The sequence below is a fragment of the Hibiscus syriacus genome, unplaced genomic scaffold (genome assembly GCF_006381635.1).
Source record: "Hibiscus syriacus cultivar Baekdansim isolate YM2019G1 unplaced genomic scaffold, ASM638163v2 tig00112159_pilon, whole genome shotgun sequence".
Classification (NCBI taxonomy): Eukaryota; Viridiplantae; Streptophyta; class Magnoliopsida; order Malvales; family Malvaceae; genus Hibiscus; species Hibiscus syriacus.
This window is the reverse complement of record NW_024063263.1, coordinates 2,340,567-2,357,345: the sequence shown is the minus strand read 5'-3', so window position 1 is coordinate 2,357,345 and position 16,779 is coordinate 2,340,567. Positions and strand designations below refer to the sequence as shown.

General features: G+C 34.6%; 2 protein-coding genes and 1 long non-coding RNA gene across 8 annotated transcripts; 2 read left to right on the top strand and 1 right to left on the bottom strand.

Moving 5' to 3' along the window:
• Window positions 1-1,089: 1,089 nt before the first annotated feature.
• Window positions 1,090-4,359, top strand: LOC120175069 (beta-D-xylosidase 1-like). The gene is made up of 7 exons (XM_039181771.1): window positions 1,090-1,495; window positions 1,888-2,166; window positions 2,272-2,441; window positions 2,541-2,638; window positions 2,724-3,074; window positions 3,152-3,565; window positions 3,656-4,359. The coding sequence occupies exons 1-7, from the start codon at window positions 1,097-1,099 to the stop codon at window positions 4,255-4,257; spliced, it is 2,313 nt and encodes a 770-aa protein (XP_039037702.1). The 5' UTR covers window positions 1,090-1,096; the 3' UTR covers window positions 4,258-4,359.
• A 6,523-nt stretch (window positions 4,360-10,882) lies between these two features.
• On the bottom strand, window positions 10,883-11,566 carry LOC120175110 (arp2/3 complex-activating protein rickA-like). Of its 2 annotated transcripts, none has more exons than XM_039181815.1 (2): window positions 11,332-11,415; window positions 10,883-11,292 (listed from the first exon to the last, which is right to left on the bottom strand). In XM_039181815.1, exons 1-2 carry the CDS (start codon window positions 11,398-11,400, stop codon window positions 10,975-10,977), a joined length of 387 nt encoding a protein of 128 aa, XP_039037746.1. In that variant the 5' UTR covers window positions 11,401-11,415; the 3' UTR covers window positions 10,883-10,974. The 2 variants fall into 2 exon arrangements, with proteins under 2 accessions (XP_039037746.1, XP_039037745.1); XM_039181814.1 differs by having other exon boundaries at window positions 10,907-10,941; window positions 10,973-11,566.
• A 1,142-nt stretch (window positions 11,567-12,708) lies between these two features.
• LOC120175112 lies at window positions 12,709-15,076 on the top strand. Of its 5 annotated transcripts, none has more exons than XR_005521232.1 (6): window positions 12,709-12,796; window positions 12,912-12,968; window positions 13,407-13,472; window positions 13,636-13,976; window positions 14,122-14,193; window positions 14,913-15,076. It is a non-coding gene; the product is annotated as an uncharacterized LOC120175112 (long non-coding RNA). The 5 variants fall into 5 exon arrangements; XR_005521231.1 differs by having other exon boundaries at window positions 13,394-13,472; XR_005521230.1 differs by having other exon boundaries at window positions 13,407-13,976.
• The last annotated feature ends 1,703 nt before the right edge of the window (window positions 15,077-16,779 follow it).

Here is a 16,779-nt window from a genome sequence, read left to right as displayed (position 1 = left end):
TTCTAATTTATTTTATTAATAATTTTTGTGACATGGTATTTATATTATTAGTTTTTAATATATAATTAAAAGTTACAATTAAATTTGAAAGTTTGAGTGACTAAATTAGGAGTAATTTGAAAGTTAAGTAATTAAATTTTTATAAAAACTTTAGTGATCAAAATAGGATTGAGAAGATAATTGAGTTATGAATGTTATAATTTTCTCGTGAGAAAGGTGTCACTCTTAAATCACCCGCTAATTTTTAACGGTGAGGTACTAAACAAAAACAAAAACTAAGTGTTATGTAAGATTGAAAAAAATTAAAAGTTTGAATATTAAACCGAACCAAAACTGATAACTTAGGTACTAAATGCATAAATTACCTTATATTTTAATGACCTAAATAAGCAAGAAAGTAAAACCCATACACTTCTGTTTAATGTGCGGTTAACGTGACCGATATCAGAAAAAGAAAGATTCTTTGGTCCGTGACCCCACCATAACTACAACTTCTTCTTCAACATTGTACTATTTCTAATTTTGTATAGTTATGATATTAGTCCCTCTTCTTTAATTTGACATGATTTAATCCCTTCACTGTTATAGTGTTATCGATAGATCCAAATTAGCAACGACATCTAAAGCGACAATCAATTATAAATTTACATATTAGTTCAATATTTATCGTTATTTTACCCGGGGGGAAATTACCTTAACAATAGTGTCAGAAATTTGAACAGAGAGGGTCAAATTATATTAAATTAAAATATAGAGATTAAGTCTTACAATTAATCATAAAAAAGGGACTAAAATCAAAATTAAACCTTTTAATGACTTTTTGTTTCCTTTTAAAGCCGCGGTAGTTCTGTTACATAGTCCTACTTTTAGGTATGGTATGTATAAATCGGTCATGAATAAAATACATTTTTTAAATTATAAAAATTAGTATAAAATATATATATTATGACCAAAATAATATTTTATTAAAATTTAACTATAAATAAATATATATATATATATATAATTTTTTTTAAATGTTTTAACATTTCTTTCCAACTGTATATATATCGGCTTTAACCATCACATACCAAAACAAGCATTCCAAGTTTCAAAGATGTCTAAAAGACTTGCACTTCTACAACATCTTCTCCTTGCCATCCTCTCCGTTTCTTCGACGGAGTCTCGTCGAACACCGTTTGCATGCGACCCGAGAAATGCGTCGACGAGGAGTTTGCAGTTCTGCCGGACGAATTTGCCGATTCACGTGAGGGTTAGGGACTTGCTGGGGAGGTTGACGTTGCAAGAGAAGACCAGGTTGTTGGTTAACAATGCGATAGCCGTGCCGAGGCTCGGGATTAAGGGGTACGAGTGGTGGTCCGAGGCTCTCCACGGGGTGTCCAACGTCGGTCCGGGGACCAAGTTCGGCGGTTCGTTCCCGGGTGCCACTAGTTTCCCTCAAGTCATCACCACCGCAGCCTCGTTCAACGAATCGTTGTGGGAGAAAATCGGACGGGTAAAATTTTACACTCATTTAAAATCGTTTAATATCATTTATTTACAAAAATAATATAAATCAATTAAATTAAATTCGAATTCGTTCTGAAATTTTTACTCGTATGCCCATATTGCCACTTAGTTTAATTCTTTAACTCATATGCCCATAACTTCGGATAAAAATAAATTATTATGGTTATTAATTGCAAAAAAAAAACAGGAAAATTATAAACTAATATAACGGTGGGTGATTGAAAGCGATTTCAATTAAATTGCAAATTTATTTAGGGTTGGGCATGGGTCGGGTTCGATCACCTGATTTGACCCAAAAAGTATACATTTTTCACAATCTGACTCGAAAATAATACACCCTCCACCCGACCCGAATCCGACATATTGGGACGATTGCAGGTGGTTTCAGATGAAGCAAGAGCCATGTACAATGGAGGAATGGCTGGTTTGACATATTGGAGTCCTAACGTGAACATATTCCGTGACCCGCGATGGGGTCGAGGCCAAGAAACTCCCGGCGAAGACCCGGTTCTCGCAGGTAAATATGCCGCCAACTATGTCCGGGGCCTCCAAATCGCTGTCGGGAACCGCCTAAAAGTCGCCGCCTGCTGCAAACACTACACTGCTTACGATCTTGATAATTGGAAGGGCGTGGACCGATACCATTTCAATGCCAGGGTAATCGAGATCGTCCTATTATGTTTGGTGTTCGAACCCCACGCCACGCTTGAATTCGAGTTCGAATCGAGATTTGAATATCGACATTTGTAACGCTTTATACAGGTTAGTAAACAAGACCTGGTGGATACATATGATGTGCCATTCAAAGCTTGTGTGGTGGAAGGGAAAGTTGCTAGTGTGATGTGTTCTTACAATCAAGTGAATGGCAAGCCGACTTGTGCCGATCCGGACCTACTCAAGGGCACGATTCGAGGCCAATGGCATCTCAATGGGTTCGTTCTGATCAACTTAATCCGAAAAATCCTTGTTTGAGGCATTTAAGGTTGTTTATCTAATGTTTTGTTTCATTGTTTTTGTGTTGGCTTCATTAGGTATATTGTATCAGATTGTGATTCAGTTGGTGTAATGTATGACACTCAGCATTTCACTGCTACACCAGAAGAGGCTGCTGCAGCTACCATCAAAGCAGGTCAGACACAACTTGAAAATACGTGGATTCGATCCGCCCCGACCCGTTATTCGATTTTTTACGGCCTCGGATATTCGGTTTGTAGGTTTGGATTTGGATTGCGGACCATTTTTGGCAGTCTATACGGACCAGGCAATAAGGAGGGGCTTGTTAGCCGAGGCTGATGTTGACATGGCTCTAGCCAACACCATGACGGTCCAAATGAGGCTCGGCATGTTTGACGGCGAGCCATCGGCTCAACCGTACGGACGCTTGGGTCCGAAACATGTGTGCACGCCAGCTCATAAACAACTTGCTCTCGAGGCTGCTAGACAGGGCATAGTTTTGCTAAAGAACTCCGGGCCTTTGCCGTTGTCCACTTCGCATCATCATCGGACCATTGCGGTTATCGGACCCAATTCAGATGTCACTGAAACAATGATAGGAAACTATGCAGGTAAACTGCTCGTGTTCTTAGTCTATATTACTCGGATTCGAGTACAAGTATTGGATGTAAAAGCATGTCTGATGCAGGAGTGGCATGCGGTTACACGAGTCCCTTGCAAGGTATTTCGAGATATGCGAGGACTATTCATCAGGCAGGCTGTTCAAACGTTGCTTGTACTGCAAACAATCTGTTTGGAGCTGCGGAAGCTGCTGCTCGCCAGGCCGATGCAACGGTGCTTGTGATGGGGCTCGACCAATCAATGGAAGCGGAATTTAGGGACAGGGAAGGGCTGCTCTTGCCAGGACACCAGCAAGAGTTGGTTTCCAGGGTGGCTCGAGCCTCCAGGGGACCTACAGTTTTGGTTTTGATGTCAGGTGGCCCAATCGACGTCTCGTTCGCCAAGAACGATCGTCGAATAAGCGCCATTTTATGGGCTGGTTATCCGGGTCAAGCTGGAGGAGCAGCAATTGCAGATGTTTTATTTGGAACAACAAATCCAGGTAACTTGATCAAGATTTATTCAATTTGGTTCACTTGCTCGATGTCTAGTTTTCGAACTTTTTCCGAGCTAATTCGATGGTATTCCACAGGGGGAAAGCTGCCGATGACATGGTATCCGCAATCATACATAGCTAAAGTGCCGATGATGAACATGGGAATGCGGCCATCCGGTGGCTATCCTGGAAGAACCTATCGGTTCTACAAAGGACCGGTCGTGTTTCCGTTCGGTCACGGCCTGAGCTATACACACTTTAAACAATCTTTAGCCTTTTCTCCAACTGATCTCCCAGTGCTTATTAACACCAATCTCTTTGCCGCCAAAAACTACTCAACATTATCAACCAATGCCATCAGGGTGAAACATGCCAAATGTGACTCACTCTCATTACCTCTCCACATCGACGTCGAAAACACCGGCGATATGGACGGAACTCACACTTTGCTCGTTTTCTCCGAGCCACCCGCCACCATAAAATGGTCCCCGGACAAGCAATTGATAGGTTTTCGTAGAGTTCACGTAACCGCCGGATCGATACAACGAGTCCATATCGACATTCATGCATGCGAGCACCTTAGCATCGTCGATGAATTCGGGATTCGAAGGATTCCGATGGGTGCACATAGTTTACATATTGGAGATCTGAAGCATTCTATTTCTCTCCAAGCAAAATTGGAGGGCATTAAGAACTAGATAACTTTAGGATATTGTAGGGCACCATAGCCATAAACTAAGGCATACTGTGAGAGTTCCACTGCATTTCCGAAGGGGGAAAAAGTGGTCAAAATTGTAGTTCTTAGGCAATTCGATTGATAACACTGTCAAAGGATTTGCGTTAAAATCGATTATGTAGTATTTTCAGAATAAAAAAAATGCGTCAACTTTGTCAATGTTACATGTGTGAAATGCTGTCTAAACAAAAAAATGGATAAATTACATTTCTAGTACCTAAACTATTAGTTTTGGTCTGTTTTGTACCTAAACTTTCAATTTTTTTCAAAACAATTCATAAAGTTTAGTTTTTGTTTCATTTTAATACCCTGCTGTTAAAAACTTTAGTTTTTGTTTCATTTTAGTATCATGTTCAAAATTTAACGTCAAGTTGTGAAAAATTGAAAGTTTAGGTACTAGTACGGATCAAAACTGATAGTTTAGGTACTAAACACGTTAAGATTTTAAGGCCGGGTACTAAAATAAAATAAAAACTAAACGTTAAGTATGGTTTTGAAAAATTAAAAGTTTAGGTACTAAAAGGACCAAAACTGGTAATTTATATACTAAATGCTTAATTTATCCATAAAATTTTTGAATCTAGGGTTATAAAATACTAGAATCAATAATTGAAGCATTTACTGTTTGCATTAAAAGTTGTTGAAAATTTTATTGAAGATAATAAAAATAAATAAAATAATAAATAATTGATAAGAATAAATACATCATAAATAAATCCTAGGGGCTAAATGAGTATTTTTCAAACTATATGGATATGTGCATTTTATATCAAATCTATAAGGAAAGTGTCTTTTACCCTAATTATTAAATAAAAATAGTAGAAAACCTAGTTTATCAACATTAAAAACAGAGAGACTGAATTTCAAATATGTGAAAAATAGAAGGATTGAGACCAGGATTAGAAGAAAAAAATTGTTATGCAAAGGCAACCAAATTCTATGGGCATCCATCTGTCAATGTCCATGGGATACCTTTAGGCTGCGTTTAGTTTATGGAATGTAAGATTACCGGCATGATAGGATTACTGGCGGGAATAAGATTACTGAGAATGTTGTATTTTGTGTTTGGTTGGTTTAGTAGAAATGTAAGATTACCGTGTTTGGTTAAAGAAATAAAATATTATTAGAATGCATATTTTACCAAATTGTCCTCATTATATATTTGTTTTTTTAACAAGTTGAATTCTATTATAATATTATTATGATTAATTTATATATTTTAAATTCATAAAATTCATATAATTTTTTTTACAAAATTAAAAAGATAAATAGGTTTACTTAAATGATAAAATTTTTATTTTAATCCCTGAACTTCATATAAAATTCTAATTATGAACTTTTTTTTTGTAAATCTAAAATAGTTTAAGGATAAATTTATAATTTAACCTTCGTATAACTTTTTTTATTCAACAACATAAGGATATTTTTGAAGAAAAAATATTTAAGGGCATTTTAGTCCAAAACGTTGGGAATGTAACAATACCTAAGGAAAGAGGGATAATTACATTCCTAGTAATATATCCTCAAAACATCACTGTTGAAAATAATTTATTACGGGAGCTGAGAATGTCTGTCAATCAAACGGATGAATGACACTTCATTCTCTCGATAATGTGATATATCTCGAACCAAACGTCCCCTTAAACTATAGGGTTTGGAACCCATAGACGTGCCATCCACCTATTTAATTGCCTTTGGAATTCTTACTTTCATTCCCACATAATATTGTCAACGTTTTGACAGAATGTATAAGAAAAAACAGTCTAATATACTGTTAATAAAAGATATTATCATAAATGTTAATAATTTTTTAATATTTTTAGTAAAGCGTTATCTAAAATATTTTTTTATCGAAAATGTTAATATTAAGCTCTACCTGAAATGTTATTTTTTACCGAAAATTAGGGAGCAAAATTAACATTTCCAGTAAAAAAATAAAATTTTATGTAGCACTTTACCGAAAATATTAAAAAATATTAAAATTTTCGGTAGCACATTTCCTTAAGTTGTATATTCGACTACCGTATAACAAAACTACCCCATTTTGGTTCATTGTCCCCCACCTTGTTCCTTCCATGCTAAGATAATTGGTGATTTTACCCCACTGACACCGTTTGTTTTTATTTTTACTTTTCTAACACCGTTCGACCAATATTTCCAAAACTAGCACCCTTTCTGCTGAGTTGGCAAAGGCGCGTCCCCGGGGGCGCGCTTTACCCGTTTTTTCGCTGAGTTGGATGCCACGTGTGAAAGGCGCGTCCCCGGGGACGCGCCTTTGCCAACTCAGCAGACACGTATTTTGTTTTATAATAAATAGTTTATTTTTATTATTATTATAAATTAATAATATATTATGTAAAATGTTTCGATTATAATGTAAAAATTATAACTAATAATATTAAAAATTATATTAAATAAATATATTAAATATATTTATGTATTTAAAAGTTAAAAAAAATTATTTAGGTGTACATACATTGACAAATTATATAAATGCAATAACATTAAATTATTAGAAATAAAAACATTCATTTAAAAACTTTAATTACATAAGAGTTAACGGTTATATGATGATAACAGAGCTGGACATTTTTTTCTATTGTGCCCGATGTTTCTACAATGCCCACATCGTTTTTGTTCTGTTGACTTCTCCCGAATATCCATATCACAATGTATTCTAGTATATTTTAAATTTAAATTTGAATAATATTATTTTTATTTTTATTTTAAATTTCGAAAAATATAATTTGTATTTTAAAAACATTTATCAAACATTTAATGTTAAATGTGAATAAAAAATAACATAAAAAAATATGTATGTAACAACCATGAAACATTTAAATAACATAACCAAATTACATAAAATTCTGAAATTTAATTATTTAAATAACATTAAATATAACTGGATCACCGATGTCGTCGTCTCGAATGAGTTCCACATGGCGGTGGTTGCCTATTTCGTGGAGGATTTCTTCGTGGAACTTGTTCTTCAGTCTCCTCATCTTCACTATCATCATCAGCAGCATTTTCTTCATTTGGTGCAGATGACGCTGAAGGGGCTGAAGGGCCTGTATAAAATAACGACCCTGGAGGAGTGCTAGTAACAATCCCACCGCTCCCCGGGAACTGTGGAAACTGTGGAAACATTGGCATCGATGTATGTGATCCAGATGAAGATTGAGGTGTCTGCGGAGAAGCACCACCAGCCAAATAAGATGCATATGAAGCATATGCTGGATCATTAAACATAGTCGTATATGCACCTCCATATGGTATAAAACCCTGCGGGCTAGGCATGTAACCTGGCGGGCTAGGCATGTAACCTGGCGGGCTAGGAATGTAACCCTGCGGGCTCGGAATGTAACCCTGCGGAGATGGCATATAAACTGGTGGGCTTGGCATATGAAGTGGAGGGCTGGGCATGTACCCCTGCGGCATCGACGAATAAGGATGTTGTGGTGGGACTGATGCAGAACCGGTAGCGCCTTCTCTCCGTCCACGCGTCGGGGGACGATGATATTGAGACGGTTGACGTCTTTCTCGGCGCCTAGGAATGTTAACCCCTCGTGCTTCCGCCGAAAGTAGAAACGGCTTCCCATTTTCATTAAACCAGTCCATATAGTTATCCGTAACCATATGACCAGTTTCAGCGTAATATTGTCGAGGGGCCAACAGTGTATATCGGTTCTCCCAAAGCGCAATCCAATCTCTGTGTCTCACCACCCAGTTAACATCTTTCTTTCCCCGTCTATCTATGTTATGCACGTCGTCTAAATTTCTAGGAGCTCCAGGAATATATTGCGTACAACCATACTGACGGAGCACGCGATCAACTGGATGCCACTCAATAATAGCATAACATATAAGAGGTATAACCGATATCCATACCTCTAATGACCCTCTAAGGTGGGGTGGGATGCAAGCTTTCACTTCATCGCTCGCATAAGGTATCCACTGAAACTGAAATATAAATATACAATTCAAATAAATAAAATATTCTAATTATATCTAACATTTTAAATTAAAATATTAATAATTAAACAAATTTAAAAACATACCTCAGACCCAGCTTTCGTATCAATAAGTAAACGAATTTCCTCTAAAACAGTAGGTATACTTTTATGGTCCTTTCTTTTCATCGACCACCTATGAAATATAATATAAACTAAATATCACCCTATTTAATTGAAAATATTTAAATCAAAATTTAGTTCGAAAATTACCTCAACAATAAGGGGAATACGTATGGTTCATTCACGATCGGGCATAAGAAAGGCATGCGGAACCACGCCCATGATTGTAGAAGCAGAAGACATCCACCGATAGCAGTTTTCTTATAATTCGTCGCCCGACACATTTCTCTAAAGAGAAATGCCAAAACTGCAGCACCCCAACTATATCTTCCAGCTTCATCAAAATCGATCAGATGCCGCAACCACATACAATGCACCTGGTTGCGAGATTTGTCGGGCATCAATATTCCTCCAATTATTCGTAGAATATATGCCCGAGCACATGCCTTTGCTTGATCCTCTGAAGCATTTTCATTTAAAACCTCAAAATTAGCTTTCAACCAAGATAAAGCTATTCTACCTCCATTAAACTCTGGCGGAGCAGCTCCAAGATAATCAATGCACATTGATTGCCAATCACCATCCGCCATACCACACATCATATTTCCGTCGACGGGAAGCCCCAGATGCATAGAGACATCCTCCAACGTAATTGTTGCCTCTCCACATGGAAGGTGAAAAGTGTGTGTCTCGGGCCTCCACCTCTCAATCAGTGCAGAAATTAGGACAGGTTCGAGTTTGCAACCGCCTATAATTGTTGCAATATACCCGAACCCAGCAGAAGCCAAATATGGCAAAATACGTTCCGGTGTCGGTATACGTGGATTTTTAATAAAAGTTTCTAAAATACGATCAGCATCCTAAATAATATATATTATAAAAAGTAAAAATTAATATAAATTCATAATAACTTTAAAATAAAAATAAATTTAAATATTAACATTAATTATAAAAAATATTACCATATCGCTAAAATGTCTGGAGATATGATCATTATCCAATCGCAACAGCATTTCGTTTTCCATTATAACTGTAGACAAAACAATATAATTAGCAAAAAAATTAATAATTCTAAATAAATAATAATTATATAAATATTATTTTAATAATAAAATAATATTTACATAAATATATTATATAAAAAATAATAACTATTTAAAAAAATACTAACATAAAAATAAATTTCTTACCACTAATAACAAATTTAAAACTCAAATAGTTGGAGAATTTGAGTTATATAAGAGAGGAGAAGATGATTTTGGTGTGAAGAATGAGTGAGGGTTGAGGGGGTTTATATAGGGGAGGAGGAGGGGTAGTTAGGAAAAACGGATGGGGGCATTAATGACATTTAATGGAAGGCGCGTCCCCGGGGATGCGCCTTCCACACGTGTCTGCTGATATGGCAAAGGCGCGTCCCCGGGGACGCGCCTTTCACACGTGGCATCCAACTCAGCGAAAACACGGGTAAAGCGCGCCCCCGGGGACGCGCCTTTGCCAACTCAGCAGAAAGGGTGCTAGTTTTGGAAATATTGGTCGAACGGTGTTAGAAAAGTAAAAATAAAAATAAACGGTGTCAGTGGGGTAAAAAAGCCAAGATAATTCCCCATACATGTATATTACCGCGATAAGAGTAGTGTCTGAAATCGTTATTATATAACTATGATAATATCGGATATATCTGTATTTACGATAAACACAATATAATTAAAAACGTAACCATAAATACAGTTTAAATCCATAGTCTTCATATGTAAGGCGACCCATCTATCCGAGCATAACCATATCACACACACATATTAATATTGTCTTAACACTCGGTATTTAAAATATTATATTTAAACACTCGAAACAACTCATAACTATATGATGCAAGATTTGAAAATCACAAACCAAAAATAATTTAATTTTGATTTATCAAAGATACGTCTTTTTAAATAAAATTTATATATTTTTTAATATTACGATTTATTGTTTTCATTTCTTTCATTGATGACGTAATTATTTTCATAAAAAAAGATTAATTAAAAGAAAAGGGAAAAGGAAATAGAGGAGTGGACAGCCCATTATGGAAAAGGAAGGTAGTCCGTTCATTGAATGGTGCAAAAGCTAAGGAGAAAGGCTTAACTTCGATTTTAGTCACTGATATTATTTAATTATTTAATTCGACTCCTCTATTTTAATTTCTAAAATTCTATTTACTTAATGTAATAATTAAAATTCAATTGGTAACCCTAAATCAAACAAACGACAAGAAATGATAACAGATGAATTAAATTAAAAAAATCCTAAAAATAATTAAATAATTAGACCATCGGTAAACCGGAGAGGAGGATAAGGTGTAATTAACTTAGGGTCCTTATTAGTTTGCAATTAACACTAATTGAACCAAAAAATAGATGCAAAAAGTTAATCATAAGAACAAATTACATAATTAATCTACAGCATGAAAAAGAAAATAAAAGAGAAAAGAAAGATTATTACTTCATGTTCTTCATCCTTTGCAAATGCCTTATTTCCTCATATTTTCTTCCATTTTCTCTCAGCTGCATAAAACTTTCCCCAGATCTGTCAATCCGCCACATTATTTTCCATCTAGTTTTTAACATCTAAAAGAAGAAAAGGAAAAGACCCAGAACAGAAACCAAGGTGGAAATCCAATAGGCCGACAAATTCTGAGCCCCCGACGGCGGCGGCGGAATGTGGTAGTAGAAAGGGAAGTAAGGGACGATAGGATTGGGTGGCGGCGGCGTCGGGTAGTTTCTGTACGTAGGCGGAGGGTAATACATGCCGCCGATGACGCCGCCACTCGGTGGAGGTGGGGCGTAGTAGTTGTTTCCGCCGCTGGATTGGGATGGCGGAGGTGGAGAGTAGTAGTAGTTTCCACCTCCACCCCCGCTGGAACTGGGAGGAGAAGGTGGCGGTGGACAGTAGTTAGGGTTGGGAACCGCAGGCGGCGGTGGAGACGGAGGCGGTGGAGATGGTGGAGGCTTCGACGGGACTTTCTGACATGGATTCTCGCACGAGGAACACATGGTGCACTCGATCTGGTACTAAGGATGTCGCATTCGAAGCTGCTGATGCTGAACTCAGTAGCATCATCAGATGTGTTGTAATGACGATAATTGTCTGAAAACTTTCCATCTTTAGAAAGATTTAACAACAAATAACTGTTTTTTTATATAAAAAAAAGACAAATCTTTCCTTCTTAATCCACTGGAATGTTCAAAAGCAGGCAAGAGGAAGTGGAGAAAGATGGAGATAGATAAAAGCTGGGTTGGGTTAGGGCGTGTCACCTTATACAATAATAACCTACTTTATCATGCATTATACAAATTCACTATATATTTTTATAATAACTACTTTATAATAATTATTGAATTTGCCGTTCAGCTCAGTTGGTAGAACGCAAGGTTCTTAACCTTGTGGTCGTAGGATCGAGTCTCACGGTGGGTAATTCATAATTCTGACTGCCGGAAGTCTCCCATGAAAACTGCTCTCAACATGGCGTTAGGGACAACCTACTATCGTACCTCTCTCTTACCCCATTACATATAAGAATAGGGTCAGCTAATTTATTTATTTACTTTATAATAATTATTCATGCTAATGTGTTAAAATATACAACAACAAAACCATAGTTTTATTTGCAATGAGGTAAGGGGAGGTAGAGTAGTAAGCTGTCCCCAACGCCAGGTTGAGAGCAGCTTCCGTGGAAGAACTTTGACAGTCATAAAATTAAAAAATAAAGATAAAATACAATGCATGTATAAATAAATACATAGTTGAATAGTCTTCATATGCAGTCTTCATATACACGTTTGTAATAGATTAAAATATACGAATTTTGATATTATTTATTTCATTTGTCATATTCAATTATATTTTATCATTTAATTAAATTATTTATTTTTGTTTCCTTTTTTTAGGTAATGTATATCACTAAGATTACTTCATTCCATTAGAGTTTTTTTTTTTCTCTTTCACTCTAAATAAAATTAAATTTAAAATTTATTAAAAAAATTATTTTTATTATTATTGTATCAGAGTAGCTCAAAATTCTAAGAGATGACACACCGACACATTCTATTTTTATTTATTTAATATTATTTTATTTTTTTGGTATGAGGGGATCGAAATTTACGCTGAGGGGGCATTTGGATCATGGATTAAAAGATTACTGGTAGGAATATTTTTCCCCAGATTATAATACCCACATTTGGATGAGAAAGATTCCTACTTGAGGGTATTATCTCATTACCAACAGTAATTTTTTTAACTTCATTATTGGGAATGTCATTCTCACATATTCTATAGTTTTTGTTTATTCTCAAGCGTTTGGGCTAAAATACCCTTTATCTTCTTCTCCTTGTGACCTCGCTTCTGTCCAAGCAAAAAAAATCAGTTTTTTTCCCAATAAGATTTATCCTGGTAAGATTTATCCTCCATTTCCTTTCTTTTATTTTCATATTTTGTGCTTTTGTTTCTGCAAACGAAAACCTCTTGAATATTTTTCTCTGTGAAAATTTCATCTATTTTTTTTAAGGTTTTGGAGTTTGTTCTGAGCGATCTTCTACAGTAATACCCTGAAGCAATGTTTGTGGTATGTCTATGCTCCTTAGTTTCCTCGTTTCTGTTATTCTCTTCAGTACAACGGAAGATTGTTCTCGCGGCTGTAGTATCATAGAAAAGGATAATAAGGTAGAAGTTGAATAGATCTAGTTTGTTAGAAAAAGAGTAAATGAATTTTGAAGTTTTTTTATTTGATACAGTTATGTTTGGATTACTCATTAGAATATGAACTAAGGTTAAATTTGTTTGTTTCCTTAAATCAATCCTTCATTTCTCCCCAAAGCTCGATCTCTAACTCATCAATGTCGGATGTAATTCCATTTGAAATCATATAGAAAATCGATTGGGGAAATATATACTTTCATTTTACCCAAACTGATACACCTTTCAGATCTCGCTTTTGCATTTTGTTCCTCCTCACTTGTTTATTAATTTGCGGTTTCGCTTTTGTTGGAGCTCAAAATCAAAGGCCGAAGAATGTTCAAGTTGCGATTCGGGCTAAATGGTCGGGTACTCTATTGCTCTTTGAAGCCGGGTCGGTTCCCTTTCTTCTTATTATCGCTTTAATTTTGGGTTTGTTATGTATATGATTCTCTTGTTGTGGATTTCGTTTATTTGTTCATATTCGTATTAAATTTATTCTCTTGGTGTGATATGTTTGTTTAGTTCTTATTTTTGAGCCAATGTCAATGTTGCAGAAAATGGCTGAGGTTTGTGTTTTCATATCCAACCACTGCTTTAAAGTTATTTGTTGTGTTTGGTTCTTTTTTGTCATTGCAAAAAATGGAGTATTCATACCTGTTAGATCTGGCTGATGAATGCGAAGATCCTTACATGCGATTAGTGTACACTAGTAAGGTTTCTTCTAACTTCTATTTCTTTCTAAGTTTAAATAGGTGACTGATGGTAGCTAATTGCAGCTTCATGGGCTATATATGTCTATTATGCCTATCAACGTACCTGGAAACCATTCAATCCCATACTTGGGGAGACTTATGAAATGGTTAATCATGGTGGCATTACTTTTCTAGTTGAACAGGTGGGTCTTTTAGACATGAGTTTTCGACTTGTATTTGAGTTGAATATAGTTGAAAAGTTCAACAAATTTTTTGATATTTGAGTTGGTGTGCATTTAGAATTGACTTTTTTCTTTCTTTCAAATTACATATGCCCTTCAATGCAAGAACACTACAATGGGGAGGGAAGAACTTGTTTATATGCAATGGGGAGGGAAGAACTTGTTTTGAAAAGAGCAGGTATTTCTCTCGACCCCACAAACTAGATTTTAGAATTAATTTATACATGTATGCATATTACATAGATGTTGCTCTGATTGTATGAACTTCGTTTGATGGAGGTGAAACAGGATATGGTGTTGTGTTTCATTCAGAACAACGTTTAATTTATCTGTTATGCCACTTTTCACTTTATGCTATTGTCATGTCAATTCATATAATAACACCTTACAACTTTTTCCAAGGCTTCTATGTATTATGTGTTTATCTTCTTCTTCTTTTTCAATTGCCATTATGGATCTTTGCATTTGAATTCAATTGTGATATTTCCTTGGCAAATGCAGCAGTATGTTTGTGGTTGATGTTTTTGGTTTCTTTATATGGATCTTCTTTAATCATACTGTTCTCTCTAATGCATACACTTTTGTCTTGGTGTTCTAACTTGTTTGCTCTATGATTTTTGGAAACTTTCAACCTTGATTAGTCCTTTAACGTTTTAATATTATTATTATTTCTGTTTTGAGGTTTTTCTCCTTATGAATACATCTCATTCTTCTTTTATCGTTCTCAATTGTAGTACAACTTCTTGGGAATGCCTATGCTGTTCTATTACAAATATGGATATCTTGAAAAAAACACGTTCATGCAAGTTTTATTTTAGCACGCATGCTTGTTTGCTTCTAATCACATGCTTTATTTCTTTGGTTGAGGTATCTAAGGACTTGAGGTTTGAATTTCAGATATCTAAGGACATGGGAGTTGGAAAGTTCCAGTTTAGTTCCAAGTCCCAGTATTTGATTGAACAATTGCTTACATGTGAAACATGAAGGAATTCATGGTGAAGCTTTTGGGATTTTACACATGTTGTAAAGCATGACAGATCATTATAATAAATTCTTATCATTCATCGATTATTCTATGAGAAATGTTTTTTGACCATTGATTTGGTGTGTTATTAATTAAACATTCTTAGGATTTATAAACTTTTATAATATATTTTTAACCAATTATTAATATTATCTAAAATACATATTTTTATAAAATATAATTATATATAAAAAATTAATCTTTAAAAATTAATAAATAATAAAACATATTCAATATGTACAATTTTTTCATTAAAAACAGATTCTTAAAACAATTTTCAAGAAAATTTACCTAAACAATGTAAAACATTTTACAATGAACCATCCAAACACTGGAAAATATTTTCAGTGAAACAAACAGACTTTAAGTTTTATTAGCTTCTGTTCAGTTTGATGAAACATTTTATGTCTGATTCAAAACAGTTGATGAAAACAAACAAGATTTCAGTTTTAATTAGGGGGAAACAGTATTTCACTGCAGCCTATTGCAAGGTTGGATTGGATGGGTTAATCAGGTCTGACGATAATGCAAATCCGTAGTCAACCTAAAAGACATGAAATTAGATGATTTGGTGTCATAAAGTTTGTATATAGAAGATATAATAAATATTCGATTGCGGGTTCCACCAACTTTGAGTTTGTAATGGATGGCGAAATGCCTCCTTATGTGCTTGCAAAGGATTTGATTTTGCAGGAAAGATCGTAATATAAATTCATAAGATAAATAATAATGATAAAATATGTAGAATTAATAATAAATATAAAAGATAAATAAATAAATTATTGTATATAGAAGATATAATAAATATTATATATTAGATAACAAAAATAATTTACAACTTTTTATTATTATTAATATCTATGATAAATTATTGTATATATAAGAATGTAAACATTGTCGATTGAAAAATACAAGAAACCTCCTAATGAATGCGTCACGTATGAACCGAAGCTAATTTTCACAATGTAAACATTTAGTTAAATGTTGATGTAAAATTTTAATATATTTTTACATAAATTATGTAAAATTTAATATTAATATTAATTAAAATAATATATGATATATTTAAATATTGATATATATTATCAATAGATAGAATTTTTATATAAATATTTAGAATTACACTTGGTAAAAAATATAGAACAAGGATAATTTGGTAAAATATACATTCCAGTAATCTTTTATTCCTTCAACCAAATAATGTAATCTTACATTCATGTCAAACCAACCAAACACAGTAATGTAACATTCCCAGTAATTTTATTCCCTGGTAATCTTTTATTCCCATTGATAATCTTATATTACGTGAACCAAACGCACCTTGAATGAGAGGGGATTTACGTCTATTTAGTAAAAATAATAGTGGTAATTTTGGTATTTTATAGGAGAGGAGAGCAAGTCGCGAAGAAAACGCAAGCTAAACGTGGTTCTTTTGGCCTCATTGAGCAGCTTTCTTTTATTGTTCATGAATTCTCATTGATATTTAAAACTAGAGCTGTTATATGGCTAAAGCCCGCGAGCTACCCGTTTAACCTGCTATCCATGCAGGTTTTAGACATAAAAAATTGAAGTTCGTTTAAATTGCGGGTTTTTTAGCCTGTACCGTTAAACCCGCGGGTTTAATGGGTATAATCGCGGGTAGCTCGCGAAGCCCGCAATAGTCCGCTTAATTTAAAATTTATAAAATTTTAGAAAAAATAAACTTAAAGAATTTTATAGAAAAAGAAAATAAATTACCTA